This window comes from Lutjanus erythropterus, chromosome 18, assembly GCF_056507025.1.
Source record: "Lutjanus erythropterus isolate fLutEry1 chromosome 18, fLutEry1.hap2, whole genome shotgun sequence".
Lineage (NCBI taxonomy): Eukaryota > Metazoa > Chordata > Actinopteri > Lutjaniformes > Lutjanidae > Lutjanus > Lutjanus erythropterus.
Genome location: NC_139334.1, coordinates 30080097 through 30099681, shown reverse-complemented (window position 1 = coordinate 30099681; position 19585 = coordinate 30080097). Strand labels below are relative to the sequence as shown.

At 39.7% G+C, this 19585-nt stretch overlaps 1 protein-coding gene across 1 annotated transcript in view; it reads left to right on the top strand.

Annotated features, from left to right (window-relative positions):
- The window catches only part of syt16 (synaptotagmin XVI), a 37023-nt gene that overhangs the window by 6865 nt on the left and 10573 nt on the right, over positions 1-19585 (top strand). Inside the window, exons 2-3 of the mRNA XM_084742926.1 lie at positions 12230-12403; positions 17552-17782. Coding sequence (XP_084599052.1) covers positions 12230-12403; positions 17552-17782 — 405 coding nt within the window. The remainder of the gene's footprint in view (positions 1-12229; positions 12404-17551; positions 17783-19585) is intronic.

Below are 19585 nucleotides of genomic sequence, written 5' to 3'. Positions count from 1 at the left end.
TTCCTCATCTCACCTCCATCATTGATGTGATACCAGTGGCTTCTGCTCTCATGTGGTACTGTTGAAATGCAGCCTGTGACCAGCAGGTGGCACCTCAACATCAGAATTGAAAACCTTGGTTTTGTGGCGATGAAGCTTTAAGTGCTCCCTCAAGCTCTCTGATTTCCAAACTTCTAAATTGGTAGATGTCAGAAAGTCATCTTTTGGGTTGTAGTGTGGCTGAAAAGCAGGCTATAGTTTGAATTCTGAAATTAACTTCCTGTAAGCTTTAACACTTGCAGCCTCAGAGTGCAAATGACATGCTTCTTGATTGGGGTTGTACTGATGAACTAAAATCTAAACTCTAAAAAACTAAACTCTTACATTTCCTGCTTGGTAAGGGAACATAAATCAGTAATAAACTATATCAAATAAATTATTGAGCATAAAACACAATATCTTACATTATTATTATTTTATATTACATTCATGCAAAGGCTGCACAGTTATGCAAAAAAGTATATTGCAGTTATTTTGACTGAAATTGCGATATGTGATTTGATTAGTGGGAATGATCATTTTTGTACGAAAATTTTCATATTTACTGAAAAAAAAGAGGGAAGAAGGGGTCAAGGTGAAGAATGAAAGGTTTGAGGGATAAAGGGTTGAGGTGAGGGATCAAGGGATCAAGGTGACGGATGAAGGGGTGGAGGTGAGAGATGAAGGGGTAAGGGAATGAAGGGGTCGAGGTGAGGGATGAAGGGATTGAGGTGAGGGATGAAGGGATCAAGGTGAGGGATGAAGGGGTTGAGGAGCAGGATGAAGGGGTCGAGGTCAGGGATGAAGGGGTCGAGGTCAGGGATGAAGGGGTCGAGGTGAGGGATCAAGGGGTCGAGGTAAGAGATGAAGGGGTCGAGGTCAGGGATGAAGGGGTCAAGGTGAGGGATGAAGGGGTCGAGGTTAGGGATGAAGGGGTTGAGGAGCAGGATGAAGGGGTCGAGGTGAGGGATGAAGGGATCAAGGTGAGGGATGAAGGGGTCAAGGTAAGGGATGAAGGGGTCGAGGTGAGGGATGAAGGGGTCAAGGTGAGGGATGAAGGGGTCGAGGTAAGGGATGAAGGGGTCGAGGTGAGGGATGAAGGGGTCAAGGAGTGGGATGAAGGGGTGGAGGTGAGGTATGAAGGGGTGGAGGTGAGGGATGAAGGGGTGGAGGTGGTGGCTGAAGGAGCTGAGGTGAAGGATGAAGTGGTCGAGGTGAGAGATTAAGAGGCTGAGTTGAGGAATGAAGGGATCAGGGTGAGGGATGAAGGGGTCGAGGTGAGGAATCAAGGGATCAGGGTGAGGGATAAAGGGGTCAAGGTGAGGGATGAGGGGGTGGAGGTGGTGGCTGAAGGAGTTGAGGTGAGAGATGAAGGGGTCAAGGTGAGGAATGAAAAGTTTGAGGGATGAAGGGTTAAGGAGCGGGATGAAGGGAGTGGGTTCGTCATGGAGCTGCAGGGCCAGGAACCTGAGAGGTGAGACTCAGGATGGAGGCAAATATTGATGAGCTTCAGTGCTTTTTCTCCTGAGGTTCCTTGTGGAGATCCAAGTGGTCGCGGGGAAGACAAAGGAACTTGAGGTTGAACCAGGAACCTTCTTGTTGAGGGGCCACTGTGCCAATCACTGAGCTGCCTGCAGAACAATGAGAATAGGGTCTTCGGGTGGGAAGAGAACTGAAATGAACTTTATTCATCCTTTTATAGATAAGCACAGGCGGTTGGAGTAGAGAGGTGACTAATTAACAAGGCACAGGTGATTTGAGTGATTTAATTAGCGAGATGCAGGTGATAGAGTTTGGGAGAGAGTGGTGTGGTCCTGATCCTGAATCTAGTTCAAAAACTTAGTTTATGTTTTGTAGGCTATTGGCTACAAATCCATTGGAACATCCACAATGTTCCATCTCGACTCTTATATGGAGTAGCACTTGGTCTTTAGTATTTAAACCTCATTTATAAGCCTTAACAAGTGATCAATTGATGTATGCAGGAAAGGAAGTTCTGACACTTTAAAAGTAATTTTTAGTGTTGCATGAATGCAGCAGTAGCAGCCGTCTGTATATTCAGTGAAGAGTAGACAGGGATTTTGATTCCTTTCTTTCTACTTTGAGCTTCTCTCCAAGTGAAGCCTTCTCCGAGTAGTTGTTGTCTTTTTTTTTTCTTCCTATTCATCATCTCTTCATCTCAACCCTGAGACGCTCTCGTCCTCCTGGCCAATCAGGACGAACAGACAGACAGCGCCATGGTAACATGAGACCTTCTTACATGTGGGTGGGAAAAGGCACACTCATTATACCTTAATAGAGCCACTGGGCTGTTTCCAGGGAAACTATGATTTTCAGGTGTGTGTGTGTGTGTGTGTGTGTGTGTGTGTGTGTGTGTGTGTGTGTGTGTGTGTGTGTGTGTGTGTGTCAGTGGGTTTGAGTCAGACTGAAAACATGATGTGCTGATGTTTCTGGGTTGATTCGACCTCCCGTCCCAACAACAACAACAGCCCGGCTGTTTGTGTGTTTAGTGCAGCGAGGTCAGTGAACGTCACATGTCAGCTCCAGAGTTCAGGGTGTTTTTTAATAGAAATTGGTGTGGATGCAGGTCTGCTCAATCAGTCCTGGGAAAAACACTTTGTTTCTTTTCTTCAGGATGGAGTAATCAGACACCCATCATCAAGCGGTGTCTGTTCATTTTCCCAGAAAGACAGAAAAAGGCTCCAAGTTGTTGTGGGAGGAGATATTTCAGGCATCTCACGAGTAAAAGTTCTTTTCCACATTTTCCATAGAAAATGTGAAATGACAGATGGAGCACTTTCCACCACTTGGATGGACATGAAACTCTCCCAATTAAATTATCAGTACAAAAGATGATAATGTATTTTACAACAAAAAAATGTCAAAAGTACAAGACTGTGGACATCCAAGTATCACAATATGAAAGTAATGTAACTTGATTACTTTTCGTTACTTTTGGATCACCTTAATGTAATATATGGTGACATTATTTGACCTAATATAATGTTTTTAGGGCTGCAACTAATGATTATTTTCATCATTGATTAATAGGTCAGTTGTTTTTTCAATTAATCGATTAGTTGTTTGGTCCATTAAATGTTGAAAAATGTTGATTAAAACTCAATTTTTCAGTTTACTATCAGAGTGGAGTAAAGAAACCAGAGACTATTCACATTTAAGAAACTGAAATCAGAGAATTTTGACTTGTTTTATTTAAAAAATGACTCAAATGATTAATCGATTAATTAATAAAAACCCAAACTATCAATTCAAGCCTGATAAAGTCACATTTTACATTGTTTCTTTTCAAGCAAAAACAAAGTCTGTGGGTGGAGATATTCATAAAACTGAGGGACACATTTATACAAAGTCTTTTAATTCTGCATATTATATAGCATTTTTGTTGTAGGTGTCACAAGGTAGGATCGCAGTTGACAAATCTTTAAAAAATATTGATTACCACTCATTTTCTTAATTAATTGATTGCTTTTTTGCTGTATAAACCAGTGAAAATGCCCATCACAAGTTCCTGGAGTGCAAGTGATGTTTTCAAATGTCTTTTAAATCCATGTATATTTATTTATAGGGTTCCCACACATTTTTATACTTTTAAAACCTTTTCCATATTATTTTACTCAATTTCCATGACTTTATCGAAGTAATTCAAAATAAGGAACTCGATGGCTGCCCAGGACCTTCTTACCAGTTTTGAAGAGCATATTTTGCAGATATATCTTTGACATCCAGCCCTGTCTGAACAGGCGTACGTCATCGTTTTGGAGAACCATTGTTTTTCACACCCACAGCACACAAGATGAGCATTTTCAGATTTTTCTGTGGGAGTGAAAAACGCCTGGTTGAAGTGAGGATAGGAGGCCAAAACAGAGAGGAGAAAAAACAAGTTTCAAAATTAGCATGAACATGTTCTCACTCACATCCAGACGTAATACTACAGAGAGGAGTAATCCTCCTGGATCCACCGGAGTGAGAACTGAGGACTGAGCACTGAGCTGTGTGCAGGGTTGGGAGGGTTAAAATGTAATCTGATACAGTTACTAATTACCTGTTCAAAAATGTAGTCAGTAATCCAAGTATCACAATATATTACCTCAATGTAAAGTTTGTTTGTCCCTAAATTGTTAGAAAATGTTGATCAAAGTCCAAGATGATGTCCACAAATGTCTTGTTTTGTCCACAACTCAAAGATATTCAGTTTACTGTCAGAGAGCCAGAAAATATTCACATTTAAGAAGCTGAAATCAGAGAATTTGGACTTTTCTATATTAAAAAAATGACTGAAAGTGATTAATCAGTTAACAAAATAGATGCAGATTAATTTATTAGTCAAATAAAAATAGATTAATTGTTGCAGCTCTAGGTGTTTTATGTTCATTGTTATGTTTATTAGTTTGTGCACAGTGTATTGATTGGTTGATTGATTGATTTAAAGACAAAAATGTTGAAATTTCCACCCAGTGAATCATTTTTTCACTAGAGGCCATGATAATGAACTGACAGCAGTGTGTCACTGTGCATGGTAGGATATTGTTCTTTATTTTAAAACTAGAATCCCACTAATAATCCACATTTTTACTTAATGTAGCTGTAATCAGATTGTCTTTTTTAATCCATAACTGTAAAGGAATACAGTTACCCTTTTTGTATTCAGATTACATAATCCTGTTACATGTAATATGTTATTCTCCAAGCTTGGCTGTGTGTTATAGTAATAATCTGTAGGCAAAGAGCCAACACACTCACACACACACACACACACACACACACATTGGCCTAGAGTCCTGAAACTAATTACCCACATTAATGAGTGACCTTACAGCGAACTGAGAGAGACAGCAGGGGCTCCTTTTATTCATCGCTAAAAAAGAAGAAAGAAAAAACTACAAAGCGCCGTGTTCGTCCTCTTCATGATCTCCTTGTAGCTCTTCTTAATGAGCGGCAACAACGTGGCCTTCGCCGCCGCCGCCGCTCCTGCTGCTGCTGAGCATCTTCTTTTTTTTTTTTTCTTCTTCTCCTCCATCCTAATCTAACGCTCACATCAAAGTGCTCTCTTTTCTCCTCTGGTGCTACTCACTTCAAAGCCGGGGTGGAAAAGTCAGCAGCTGCATAGTAATCAGGGGATAAGGATTTAGTATTCACACACACACTCACACACACAAACAAACCTTTCACAGCCGTGGCTGACACAGATTAGCGATTGTGAAATTTTTATGGTTCGATCTCTCCGTCTCATTAGCCTGATCTGATGCCTCTCGTTGACTTCTGGGTCACATCGCCGCCCTAATCCTCGTTTGTACATTAATTCATTACAGTTTGCCTGTAATACGTTCAGCAGACTGTTCCATCAATTCTCTCCATTTGTCCTTTTTTTTTATCTCCCGCTGACTCCCTGCTGGTGCAATGAATTAATTCACCTTTCAGAGATTATTTTAGATTTATCTAATCTAATATATTCTGATGTAAAATGTGTTATCTATGAGTGACTGAAAGAAAGAAAACTGATCAAACTGAAGCTAAAGAAAGAAGTTTTGTGTCAAATAGTTTTTTAATTATGAGACAGTTTCGCAACAAAACAACCCCATCATTCCTGTAAGTTAATGGACTGAAATTTGACCGCAGTCAGGAGGTCACAGAGGCACTAAAACATTAGGAATCAACCACAATTATTCACAACAAATACACATTTTCAGTGTTGTGCGTTTGTCCTTCTTAATGATCCAAAACTCCAAGTGAAATTGACCTTGTTTTCTCAACGTGGCGTAAGAGCAAGACTCAGCTTTTAAAGAGTTTGGAGACTGGCGTTTTACTTTTTGTCTATGCAAAAACACAAAATTACACTTCTAGATGAGTCATTGATAAATTTCTATTTAGATTCTGCACAAATTTATTCTGCACTAGTTTTAAATGAAACCAAACTCCTATTCTCAATATAAAAGCTGCCTCTTGGTGACGTCTTTAGAAAACACAGTGTTTGCTTTCATAGTTACGCAGACGACACATGGCTGTACATCTCTGCTGAACCGAATAATCCTGCCGCTATAAACTCCATCACTACTTGTCTGTTGGCAATAAATAAATGGATGAGCAGTAATTAAGTTAAATGAGGACAAAGCTGAAATCCTACTAGTTGGCCCTAAGACGAAAAGAGAAATGCTTTTGAATAATCTGGGGGAATTGACGGCCTGGTCCAAGATTTGTAACCTCTGATTTAATCCAGGGAGTCAACGTTGTCCTCTAAGCTTCCAGTCCCGCATTAACAATGTGACGAAAACATAGTTTCCACCTTAGAAATACAGCTAAAGTAAGACTACAGTGAGTTACATTACTCCCTTGTTCCCTACTTGTCTTCAAGAACACTGCGATCATCTGCAGCTGGTTTACTGGAGGTTCCCAAAAACAGCCAAAAGGAAATCAGGGATGCAGCGTATGTCAGTTATGCCCCGAAGCTTTCGAACACTCTACCTGTAGATATCAGAGAAGCCAGCTTGTTATTTTTTTTTAAAGAAAGCTAAAAACGTATCTCTTCACTTTATCCTTTAACAAGCTCTGACTTAACTGCTTTGCATTTTCCTTTGTGCCTGTGCTCTGCTGCACTGCTTTTAAAATGTTGTATTTTGCAAAAATATGTACACTGTACACCAAACTTAAAAAGAAAAAAAGTTTTGTGCAAGATTGCCTATGTCTATGGCTCGGTGCCTTTTCCCCTTTTCCTCTGAATTTTGATGTTGGCTAATCTTCTTGCAGCTCCAGACAGATTCATTTTGTCTTTTTTTGGGCCAAAAATGTCTCTCTTGATCCTAAAGGTTGCAGAACAAAATGCAGTGGCAATGAATTCCACCTGACCACGGCTCTGCACGTGATTGTTTTCTGCATCAAATTTGTTTTTTTTCTTTTAGTAGCATGAACCTCAGACATCAGATGGAGTGTATGAGACGAGTTTCTCACTTTATGTTTGTTCTCTAGCTGAATTAATTTTGAGACAGGTGTTAGAATGCTTCTTCTGGTGCCTCCTCTGAGCAGTGCATTCACTTTTTCATAATTAAAAGTACTCACTTAATTTAGTGACTTAATTTTATTAGTAAATCAATAGTCAGTTAAGTCAATTGAAATATTTTAGCAAGAAAAATGTTTCTATCTGTGAGGATCTGATGCTTTTCTCTGTTTTTTATCATTATAAATCAAATAACTTTTAGTTTTGATTATTGGTCAGACAAAATTAGTTATTTGAAGACGTCACCTTGTGCTCCGGGAACTGATGGACTTTTACTAGAGTAGACAGTAGTATGAGGTTAGTGTGGGTATAAAAGGTGTGTTGTGTGTTAGAGAGAGCCAAGTAAACAGGGATCTCTGCATTTGGAATGAGGTGTGTCCACGTTTGAGTCCTCTGTGTGTGTGTGTGTGTGTGTGTGTGTGTGTGTGTGTGTGTGTGTGTGTGTGTGTGTGTGTGCGTGCAGCAGGTGTGCGAGGCCAGACTTTGACCCAGGGTTTCTTCCTGTCCATCTGGATGCAGACAGTAGGAGGCTCTGAAGTCTCCAACACTGAGCTCAGTGTCTGACAGTCAGAGCAGCTGAGAGGGGAAACTCCACTTTACAGCCGCACCCGAACACACCATCCAAACATTTACTGTCGCACTGTGTTCATTTCAGCAGGGGATTTATTTTTGCAAATTAATTTAAGTCATATTCGCAGGCTTTTCTTACCTTTTTTTTTAAATCAGACCTTAGTCTTAACATATGCATCATAGCAGTTAGATTTTAAACAAATATTTGTCTTTCAAATTATTTTTTTCAGTCCTTTCTTGTGTCCATAATATCGTCTAAATTTTAGCCGCCATATTTTCGAGCAGCTGGATTAGCAAGATTACGAGATCATGTGAGAATCCGTCTTGTCAAGCTTCAAGTGATCCGTTTGTGTCTGCACCAAAAGTGTTGCAGCCAGTCAGCGTCCTAAGAGGGACCACTGGCAGCTACAGGCGTGATTTTAGGCGTCACAACAGCGTGAGGCGTCCATGCAGCAACTCGTCTTGAACAAACAATGACTCCTGAAGAGGTTAGCATAAATACTGTGATAGCATCAGTTATATCAGAACTTCGGAGAACTTTGTCATTGAAAGAAGAGCAAAGAACGACATTGAAGGCTTTTCTCCATGGAAACGATGTTTTCACTCTTATCACAGACCAACTGCTTACATCAGCTGCACAGACTAACCTCTAATGTTAGCCACACAAGCTAATTGCTAACCACTGAAAGGGTGAAAATCTGCTTGACAAAAAATATTTAAATGTCCATAATTAGCACTATTAATCTAATTGTACATTTGTGCATACCAAAAGAAGGGTAAACCTAACAATGAACATTAAACAAGTAAGTAAGTCAAATTATTTTAATATTGTGATACTTGGATTATGTTACTGATTACATTTTTTAACAGGTAATTAGTCACTTTGTTGGAATATGTTTTTAAAGTAACCCTCCCAACCAGTGTTGCCTCCCTCATGTCATTTTGTTTACGTGGGTAAAAACTGATAAAAAAAATAAAAAATAAAGGACATCAACAAAACACAGATAATCACCTCTTTCAGATCTGATGTGACAGGAGCATCTTCTCCGTCACTGTCGTCATAAGTGTGTGTAGGTGAGGAACGAGGAGGCGGTGGTGATGTTTTTTAAAATGAAACATGGACAGGGTTATAATCAGTGCACAAGCGTTCCCATGCTGCATCTGTCATGTGTTAGCACTTCTTACTTTGTCTCTCTGTGGGAGTAAACAGCAGCCGAACACGAAGAAAGTCAGTCGTCTGTTTACAGAAGTGTTGTGTCAGAGTTTTCTGTGTGCGTTAATGGGAAGAAACATCCAAGAAAACAGAGCATGTTTCCTGAAGAGTTTTACTGAAGAGCATGTTTGAGGCTGGATGTGTGGGTTCCTTTAACACAGACTGGTGAACAGTTTGTAACCAGGATGGTTTGAGTCTTCTGTGATGTTATTACCTCTTCTCAGAGGGTTTAAACACCCTGATGTGAGGCTCAGGCAGTGGTCAAACAGCTGTTGGACCATACTGTCATGCAGTATGTGAGGATGCGCTCTATTGTGTAGCAGTCAGGGTTGGGAGGATTACTTTAAAAATGTAACACAATACAGTTACTAATTACCTATTAAAGAATGTAGTCAGTAATCCAAGCATCAAAATATTAAAGTAATTAAACTTTCCTTTACTTTTGGATTACTTCAATATAAAATATGGTAAAATTGTTTAGCCAAAAACAGTGTTTTTAGGGCTACAACTCATGATTATTTTCATTATCCATAAATTGGTTGATTATTTTCTCAATTAACTGATCAGTTATTTGGTCCATAAAATGTCAGAAAATGGCGAAAAATGTTGATCAAAGTTCAAGATGACGTCCTCAAAGGTCTTGTTTTGTCCATAACTAAAAAATATATCATATATAATATCTACTATCAATCGGACGAATAACTAAAAATTATTAATCAATTAATTAATCTTGTCAAAGTCTTGTTAGTTGAAAAAGACTGTGCTCCTGTTGTTAGGACCTGTTTTCAAATACATGCAAGATAAGATAAGATAATCCTTTATTGGTCCCACAGCTGGGAAGTTTGCAGTGTTACAGCTGCAGAGAGGGTAGTAAAATAGAAAGGAAAATCAACAAAAAACAATAAAAGTAATAAATAATAAATAACAAAGTAAACAAGTGATATAAACAGTAGGAAATATACAACATAGGAACAATTTAAAACAGATGAATATAAAAAATAGGAATAATTTATACAAAAGTAGAAAAAGAAGCAATATAGACAACAGGAAATATAAAACTAGGAACAATATAAACAGGAGGGCATATAAAAATAGATCCATATGTGCAACATAAACAAGTAACAGACTAAACAGTAGAGTTTACACCGATATTTCACCATGAAAAATGATAATACACCTGAGTGAGATGTTGATGTTGCACAGGTTTGAAGTGGAAAACTGATGCTGCATTAATTAGCACAGAGCAGGTCAGAAAAAGCAGAGAGAATGCAGCCAATTTTCAAAATAAAAGACCCTGTCAAAATAAAAGAACCAAAGGGCAGTGATTGCATCAAATTAGTTCCTGATCTAAACAAATGAACTGGACTACAGGTCTGAAAACGCTGCTAATGTTCTCCTTTCTTTTACCTAAGATGCAAACACTGGCGGTTATGCAGGTGAAGGCAGCGTTAAAATATCACAGATGACATTTGATTCAGTTTAAGTGAATGCAGCTGCCGTTGTTGCTCATTATTTTGCCGCCACACGCAAAAACTGTCTTTTTCAGTGTAGATTAAGAGGCACATGTGAACAGTGTGTGAGATTAAATTAAAAAAAAAAATGACAGAGGAAGAGATCAGAGTGAGAAAACAAAAGGTAGCGTATGAAATAAGTAAAACATGATAGTATTAAATCCTGTCACACACACACACACACACACACACACACACACACACACACACATACACACGCACATACATACACCTACGCTGTCGAGTCCTTTCTTTGGCGTCGGCTCTCAGCAGGATGTGTACTCGTCTCTGTTTGCTCCCATTGATTCAGTTCAGCTCTCTGAAATGTTACCGTGGAAACGGGAGATGGCGACCCCCGTTATGCATTTCTATTCATCTGTATTGAGTCTCAGCCGCCTCACTGAGAGCAGAGTAGTACGCCCTCCCTCCATCAGTCGCTCTCTTCCTCCTCTTAGTTTTCCCCCCTCGCTTCTTTTTACTCTCTGTTTTGGTTTTTCACTCATCTCTTTCCTCGCTTTCTTTCTATTTTGGTCCAGATGTTTTTCTGCCTCTCTCCTCTTCTCTTGGTTTCACATCTCTCTCACAAACAAGAAGCCCATTTTCACCAGTGACAGAAAAAATATCCCCGTTGTGAGTCACAATTATGAGGTTAAAAAAGTTAAAATAAGTTAAATAAAATTTAAATAAAAAGTTGAAATATGAATATGAAAGATAGAATTATGAAATAAGTTGTAATTTCAGATTTTTGTCTCATAATTGCAACTTTTTATATCTTTTTATATATATATATATTTTTTATATACTTTATCTCATAATTTCACATTTTTGTCATTATTTTTACCCTTTATCTCATAACTTTTGGCTTTTTATTACATCATTTCAACTTTTTATCACATAATTATGATTTATAATGGGGATATGTTTTTCCTTCCACCTTCTCCACTCTCTGTCCCCGTCTCTTTTTTCTACATTTTCATTCTTTCTCTCTTTCTTCCTGTCTCATGTTTTTCCTATCTTTTGCGATATTTGTGAGATGTTTTCAAATCTCTTTTCTGCAAATGTTTGCCAATGTTCTCTGATCAATCTACAATGTAATAAAAGAGCAGAACCTCTTTTATAATATATGTAATGTTTCAAAATAAACAAATAACAAACATAAACACAAGAATAAATAGGCCTTTTCAGATTTTGTTAACTTGAGTTCGTGAATTAGTGGTTCAGGGTGAGAAGGACGGGGACGATCGTAGTGGGAGGATGTTCTGTTATTCCAGGATTCAATGTTAGCTCATCATCAGTGTGATCCGGGTACTTTTGAGAGGGAAAAAGAACCTGACCTACATAAAAAAACAGCATTTATAATCTCTTAAATTCAAAGTTCGAAGAATACCACGAGGTGGCGTTCATATTGACTCTTACTGTGAACACGGTGAATTTGACCTCATTTGATGGCGGCATCAGTGAACTGCAGGTGTGTTGCTCTAAAATTGGATGTTTGCAACAGTAACTAAGGAGGAGGGGTCAAATGAGGCTTCTACAAACTCAGATTTTTTATAAACTTTGCAGAAAAAAAGTGTCTCGGTAAAGAAAAAATTATGAATATCTTGTTGAACAATAAATTATGATAGTTTTTGGTTAATAAAAGTAACCCTGCAGTGCTCTTGAGCAAGGAACTGAGCTGCTGGTTCAGCCCAGAAACCAGCTGCTGTTTTTATACTGACTCTGCTCTTGAGCAAGGCACTGTGGGTAACTCAAATACTAAAGTATCACTCGTTCTGTCTGTGTGTATCACATGTACCATGCGTACTGTGTGTGTGTGCGTGTGTGTGTGTGTGTATCCAGACTGTCTGTTTGTGTGGTCTGATCAGTGTGTCATTGTGTGTCCCCTCTCCCTCTCCCTCCTCCTGCCAGTCACCCCAGAGGCCATCGGCTTCCTGTCGGCGGTGGGCGTCTTCATCGTGGCGTTGGCCGTCCTCTTCCTCTTCATCAACAAGAAGCTGTGTTTCTCCCGTGTCGGCGGACTGCCCTGTCTGGAGCAACATGGCCGCCGGAAGAAAGGACGAGTGGGAATCCGCCAGGGGCTCGGTGAGTGACCGACAGATGGAGACCGTCCTTCACAGTACCTGACCAGGACGCCTGGTGTCCATTTGAGTCAGAACCATGGCTGCACAATTAATCACGATATCAGCAAAACTGTAGTATGGCCAAGTGCAATCTCCAGGATTCCAGCCTCTCCAGGATTTTATGGGCTTTTTTGGGGGGATTGTTGTGGTCTAAAATGCCTGACTTCACGACAGATTTTCTAAAACTATTTCTCATGTCTCTCTTAGAAAGAAAGACAATAAGACTCTTTCACAAAGTGTTGAACTAAACATGAGAGCGTCTCATTGACGACCAGCCAAACTGTAGAAATCTCAGATTTTTAAAATTTGCTACAAGTGAAGTCTGTCTGCTTTCTAGTGAAGTTTCACCTGTTATATAACCTGAAAGATCTCAGTAGGAAGGAGAAAAAGAGTGTGTGACTCCTGCATGCATTCTGACTCCAATTAAACTGTTGAGCAGCGCAGAGAGAACGTGGGTGAGTTTGTATTTGTACAGTGGTTTCTGTGGGCGAGTTTGTATGTATGAGAGAAAGAGTTGAGTGAGTCAGCCACGTAACTGACACAAAGCTCTGCAGCAGCCGCCGCACGTAATAAAAATATTAACATTATGAAACCTTGAAGAAAAAACTTAGCAAAGAGAAGAAAAAAGTACAGAGAGAGGAGAGAAAAGTGTCTTTTCTTCTCTCTGTCTTCGACCAGTAACCAGTTTCTTTCCTCCCACTTGTCAAACACTGCTAACACCCAGAGCAAAGGTTACTAGAGGTCAACATTTTTATGCAGGTTGTATTACCAACTGCCACAAAAGCCCCCAGGCCCCCTGTGTGTTTGGTTTGTGATCATTTGATTTCTTGTTTTTTTTGTGTGTGTGTGTGACTGCGCATTAAGTCACAATATCAAAAGATAATGTCAACACTGACAAGGACCTGTTTCTAGATAATCTTAAGGTCATGTCTGGTAAAAGAACCTTAATGCCAGGTCTTTATTTTACAGCTCTATAATGTCCTAATAATTATGAAATTAATTAATAATAGGAAGGAACCTGATCACCTGATTGGTGATGATGATTTTAAAAGTAACTAAGTAGATTACTTGTTGCAATGCATACTTAATTACAAGTAAAAGTACAGACTTAAACTAAATAGGTTTACTTACTAAACCTACTCATAAAACAAGTACCCCCCCAAAAATAATAATCATTCATATGAGTACGGAGGTGAGGTCAGGCTGTGGTTAGCCTAGCTTAGCATAAAGACTGGTAGCAGGGGGAAACAGTTAGCATGGCTTTATCTAAACTTGAAAAATCCCCCGACCACCACCTCTAAAGCTGTCTTACTTTTAACTTGTTTCCCCTTTTCTTTAAACAGAACAGAACAGAAATGTAAAAATGACAGTTTGTGATTTTAAGAGTGTCAAACTTAAGGCCTGTGGGCCAAATCCGGCCCAGCACCTCCTTTTATGATGCTGGTGAGAGTTCACAAAGAATATACTATAATTCATGCAAGTTTTTATTTTTTTTACAACAACAGCAGTAATACGCCATCATAGTTTGCCTTTAATTAGTGAGATTTGTGAGATTAGTGAGATTCTGGTTGGTGGATTTTATTAACTTAATTGTTTCCAGTGTTTATGCTAAGCTAACCAGCTGCTCCATATTTACGGGGCAGATTTTAGAGTGGTGTCAATCTTCTCAGCTAAAAAAAATTCCAAATGTCCTAAAATGACAAACTATTCCTTTAAGGCTGTAAACATTTTGAGCGGAGTATCACTTCAGTGTTGACCTGCACAGAAAAAAAAAAGCTTCGACAGTCATGTTTATGTGAGAGCTTCCTCCGTGTGGGCTGAAGAGGGTGAATCCTGCAAACTAATTTAATCCTGTGAGTCATTTTACCTCAGAGATCAAATTCTGTACTCTGGTTTAGCTGAAGTAAACAGAACATTTTTCAGAATTCTGCTGCTTTATCATTAGATTAGAAATTAAAGAAAGAAAAAGTCACGTTCCCAGCAGCGGGACGGTTGAATCCAGGCGGAGACTGAGTCAAACAGTGAACAAACACCTGCAGCAGGTGGAGTCTCTGGTATTTCCACTTGGTTTCCTGAACAAATAAGACATCCTGTTTGGAGTCTGTCCAACACATTCACGACTCACAATCCTCTGGAGCTTCACAGGACGAGGTAGGAGCGCTTACTGTATGTTTTCAACCACAGAATGTAATAAAATATAGTTTTAATATGTAAACTGGAGTAACAGGGCTCATATCATTTTCAATAAATGTAGGTTACTTTTCATGAAGTCTAACACAAAGTGATAAAACATACTGACACGCCTGTCCAAATGTTGTTTTTTTTAGCGAGATAATTCTTCATTCCTGGGGTTATCTGAAGGATTTTTATATTTTAATATGAGATTAACTAGTTGGAAACTAATCACATGATTTTCAAGCTTTACCTTTCACCTGTGATGAATAGCATATATATATATACATGTACTGAAAATGATTATTTCACTTCTTTTTCACTTGATATCTACTGTTGCGCTCGTTGGCGCCGTGCCCTTGTCAATGACTTGATGTTCACTCGACCACCCAGCAGCCCAGATGGCCGGCCCCTGCAGCTGAGCCAAAAAATAAGATAAAACAGGAAAGTAAAAGTGCAATATAAAAGACAGTAGCATACTTAGATATATAGATTTTTATTTCAAACGTGTAAAAAAGTAAACAATTAAAACATCAAAAGTATGTTAAGAATAACAAAATGAAAACAGAAGGTTTTTTTTACTTTTTCCCCGCCACTGACGATATATTCTGTTATTTAAGACCCAACGCTTGCTCACCAATGACAAGATTTTCTGTCAACTGATGTTTTCACTGGAAAAAGAGGAAAACCACTGGAGTTCAGCAGCCAAACAAGAAGATGATGTTATGCGTCATGAAATACATCAGTGCTCAGCTGCTCCGCGGGACAGAGAGCACCGTGACCCGGACGCACAGCGAGGCTGGTGGCGCTGCAGCCGGGGCAGAGAGCGCTTCTCGGACAGTGTTTTGGTGGGGCGGGGGAAACACACAGCTAACGTTAGCCACACTGGTGACAGTGATGTCACACATGTAATATAAGGTGATTAAAAAAAAAAAAACTAAAGAAAGTTGATATTCTGCCTTCACAAAAACAGCTTTCTCCGTTGTTTGCCTGAAATGAGGATTTTTTGATGCAACCAACCAACATTCATTAACAAACTCATAAAACTGAATATAATATGGGTGTTAAAAAAAATCTGTTAATTTTGTCAAAAACGAGAGCACTGGCTGGCAGCTTTTTAAAAAGAACGCTGGCAGGGAAATTAGAGTTAAGTAGGTACAAATGTTTTTGAGCCTTAATGTCTCTTTCTTTATACACATAAATACACATGAAACTCCCCTGAGGAATTATTATTAAGAAGAAAGGATCTCTGCACGTGTCCTGTCAGGTTGTGACATTTTCAGGGAGTCAGTATTCTGTATATGCATGTTTTTCTGCAACCTAATGTACTGAAGTATGATGTTATCTTGTTGAAAAGTAACATAAAGGTGTGTCTTTACAGACTGAACACATGTTCACTTAAACAGGTTGTGTCAGTGTGTAACCCTAGCATAAACACTCTCTGACCTGCACGTCTGGAATGAGTCTTTATATTGACTCACCGCTGGTGTATTTCATCAGTTCAGTAGTCGCGTGACTTTTACTCTCTTCAGCTCCATGACTTGTGTTAATAAAATGAAATTATCTGTCCATTATGGGACATAAATGCTTACAAAGTGAGAAAAGAAGACATGTAAAGCCGTGCTCTCACTCTCTGTCTCCTGTTAGCGTTAGCAGGGTGGAGGGTCGCTCCTCTCACATCATAATTTGACCATAATTGGGTAGCAACAGCTGAATGAGTGATGTGGCGGTGGAGCGATCAGCTCCTCCTCTCTTAAGTGCAGGTCACCATCTCTACCTGAGCGATCGCCATGGTTACCCACCGAGCAGGAAGCTGTTCTCTCTGAGTGGGCGGCTGACGGCTGATTGGTCTGTTAACTTCTGTCTTCCGAAGCTATTCACAGGCGGAAGCTCTCAGACTGGAGTAATGTGGCTCAGTGAACACATGACACTGTAACACACACACACACACACACACACACACACACACACACACACACACAAATCCCAGAGTTAAAATTATTCCATATACAAAATAAATGCAAAATAAATCGACCAGTAAGACATGATAATTAAAACCATTTAAAGGCAGTCACTTTGCAGGATGTTTTGCCACTCAGACACTGACCATGTGACTGTAACGTTCCCATGGCTCACACATCATAGCCACCGCTCTTCTCGAGTCCTGCCTGCTCTCTACTCTTGTCTCATAGACGCAAAAACATAATGAAGCCCAAAGAATATTAAAAAGAGCCCATTACATCATGTTAAATAATAGAATCGACTGACTGACTGCACTTGAACACAACACAGAGGCTCCCAGTGTGTCGAGACCTTAGGAAGTGCTCCAGCCTAAACTCTAAAATCAGTGGAGTACCAGTTATTGCTGGTATGAAAGGTGGCTGTAAAAACATTGTTCAGTCAGAGACACTAACGTCATGAAACAGATCATTTATAGCAAACAGTGCTCTTTAAGGAGGCTCTCAAACAATCTGAGCAGCAGTGAGGATTCTTCGAGGGTTAGGAGGAGGTGGTGGAGGAGGCAGCAAACTGGATCATGAATGAATCAGCAGAACAACTGTGAGGAACGTCAGCTTATAACAGCCTGAATAAGACCAGACTTAAGTAATAAGCTGGTAGCCAAGCAGCTGATGAGTGAGCCAGTGACTGTGAAGGATGAATGAAACAGCTGATTCCAATCTAAACTAATGATGACCTTGTTTGACTGTGAAAAGGGAGGGCGGGATTTAGGAAACAGTTAATTATTTCTGATCAGTAGTACAGACCAATTATATTTATTTAATGCATTTAAGTGTTTACGTGTTTTTGTTCAACCTGAATCTCCTCGCCTCTCCTCTCTTCCTCGTTTCCTCCTCTCCTCTCCTCCTCTGACTCCTTCTCTCTCCCAGTTTTTCCTCTTTGTCACCCTCCGCATCTCCCTGTGTTTCTCTCCCTGCAGTGAACAGCTACGGTGACGACGAGGACGATGCCACCAGCTCGTCTGACAGCGAGGAAGAGGTCCTGAAGCAGTTCGAGATCTCTGTGTCGCGGTCGCAGAGTTTTCGCACGGCGGCCGCCAGCAGCGGCGAGCAGCAGTCCCATCAGACACATCTGGCGTTGGGCCGACGCCACAAATTCACCCGCCTGTCGGACCAGGAGGAGGGCAGCACAGAGCCGTCGGACTGTGAGGGTGAGAGAAATTTAGGGCTGTAGTCAACTAAAGAAAGTCTTGGTCTTAAATTTAAAGATAAAGTTCACCCAAAAATGAAAATTCAGTCATTATCTGCTCACCCTCATGCCAATTGAAGGTCAGGTTTAGTTTTTTTTTTTTCACAGGAAAACAGTGTTGCAGAATCTCCCAAAACATTTGAAGTGAATGGTGACCTAAAACCCCAACATGCTGATGCCGAACATACAGACTGTCTGAACTGTGTGTGTGTGTGTGTGTGTGTGACTGTGTGCACACAAGTGAACGGCATGTTGGGACTTTAGGAGGCTTGGATTACACCAGGAGGCTTTGTATGTTGTCTTTTCGGTTGTTTTTTCCCCATTTGAAAACTCGTCACCATTAACTTCCATTAATTAGATTTAATATGTGCGGGGTCAAAGAGAGCAGATTGGACCAGTTTACAGAGACCCGAAACTCCAACAAACAGAAAAAAACAGCAAAGATCCACCACTAATCCATCCCAGTGTCTGCGAGCCAAAAGGCCACAAATACGGTTTTTGCTGCAGATTAGAGGCTGTAAAGAGCTCAGGGAGGCTCAGTGTGATTGGACCGCTGCGATTGGATGAATGTGGACACACAGCAGCTTTAATTAGGACACTTGTTTGTAGTGAGTTGGTTTCTGGTGTTTTAAGACTGACCTGGGGAGGACGAGAAGGCTCAAAACAAAAAACAGGCAATTTTTGTTCTTCTCTCCCTGTGAAATTAAAAGTGATGTCATGTTGATGGATTAACTTGTGTGTTGTTTAATAGTTATTTGCAGATTTGTTAACTAATTATGGAATTAAGGGTGAGGAAAATACAAGAGGAGATACAAAAAGAACATAAGTAATTTTCCTCTTTATGTAATTTTTTGAAGGGTAACAAAAAGTTGAAGTGGTCATTCGTAATTTGTTGTTGGTTTACCCAAAAAGTCTGGAGCACAGGACCATCATACAGCTGCTCTCATCTAATTTTATACATTTCTGTAGTTCACTATTAATCATACCCTGCCAGACTTTTAAGTAATGTGATTCCTAAAATGTTCTTCCTAAAAATTGTGATTAATGATAATCCCAATATCCAGTAAAACATAATCTGGATTATCATCTGAGTCTGAATCATGCAGTCATGCGGTCGCTATCTGGTGGTGATATTTTCCCACCAAACAACCAAACCAAATTCTCTGACCTCTAACACACACTGGCATGTATAAAAATAAATAAATAAAAAGAGCAACACATCAGGACAAACCCACACAGAGACTTCAGCCACACTGATTTAAACAGAACAGAATTACAAGACTGAAAGTTTTGTGTCCTCTAAATGCAGCACCATATGAAACTGTTAAACATAACAAACAAACAACATACTGATATTTGAGCTCTTCTTACAGCGTTAAAGTTACAAATGTAGTGATTGGCAAATAGCAGATACTTTGTGACTGTACTGTGCACACCACCTTTACCATCAAAACTGATTTCAGCCTAAATCCATGGGACAATAAGACACAGGAGAAACAATTCCTTGGTGTATCCATCAGTGCATATCACACACGACTGACATAACAAGATAATAAAGATGTAACAAGATGGAAAACAATGCAAAAGACATAACAACACAAAAAGGATGCAGCAACACAAAAAAACAACGTAAAAGACAAGACATGGTGAATTGGAGATAATTGTTATTGATTGGTCTGAGGTACAGGCTGTTCTCAGAGTGCTTCTGTCTCAGGAAAAGGTCAAGGTTTGACAGATTGCACAATATCACCTCTGTTAATACACA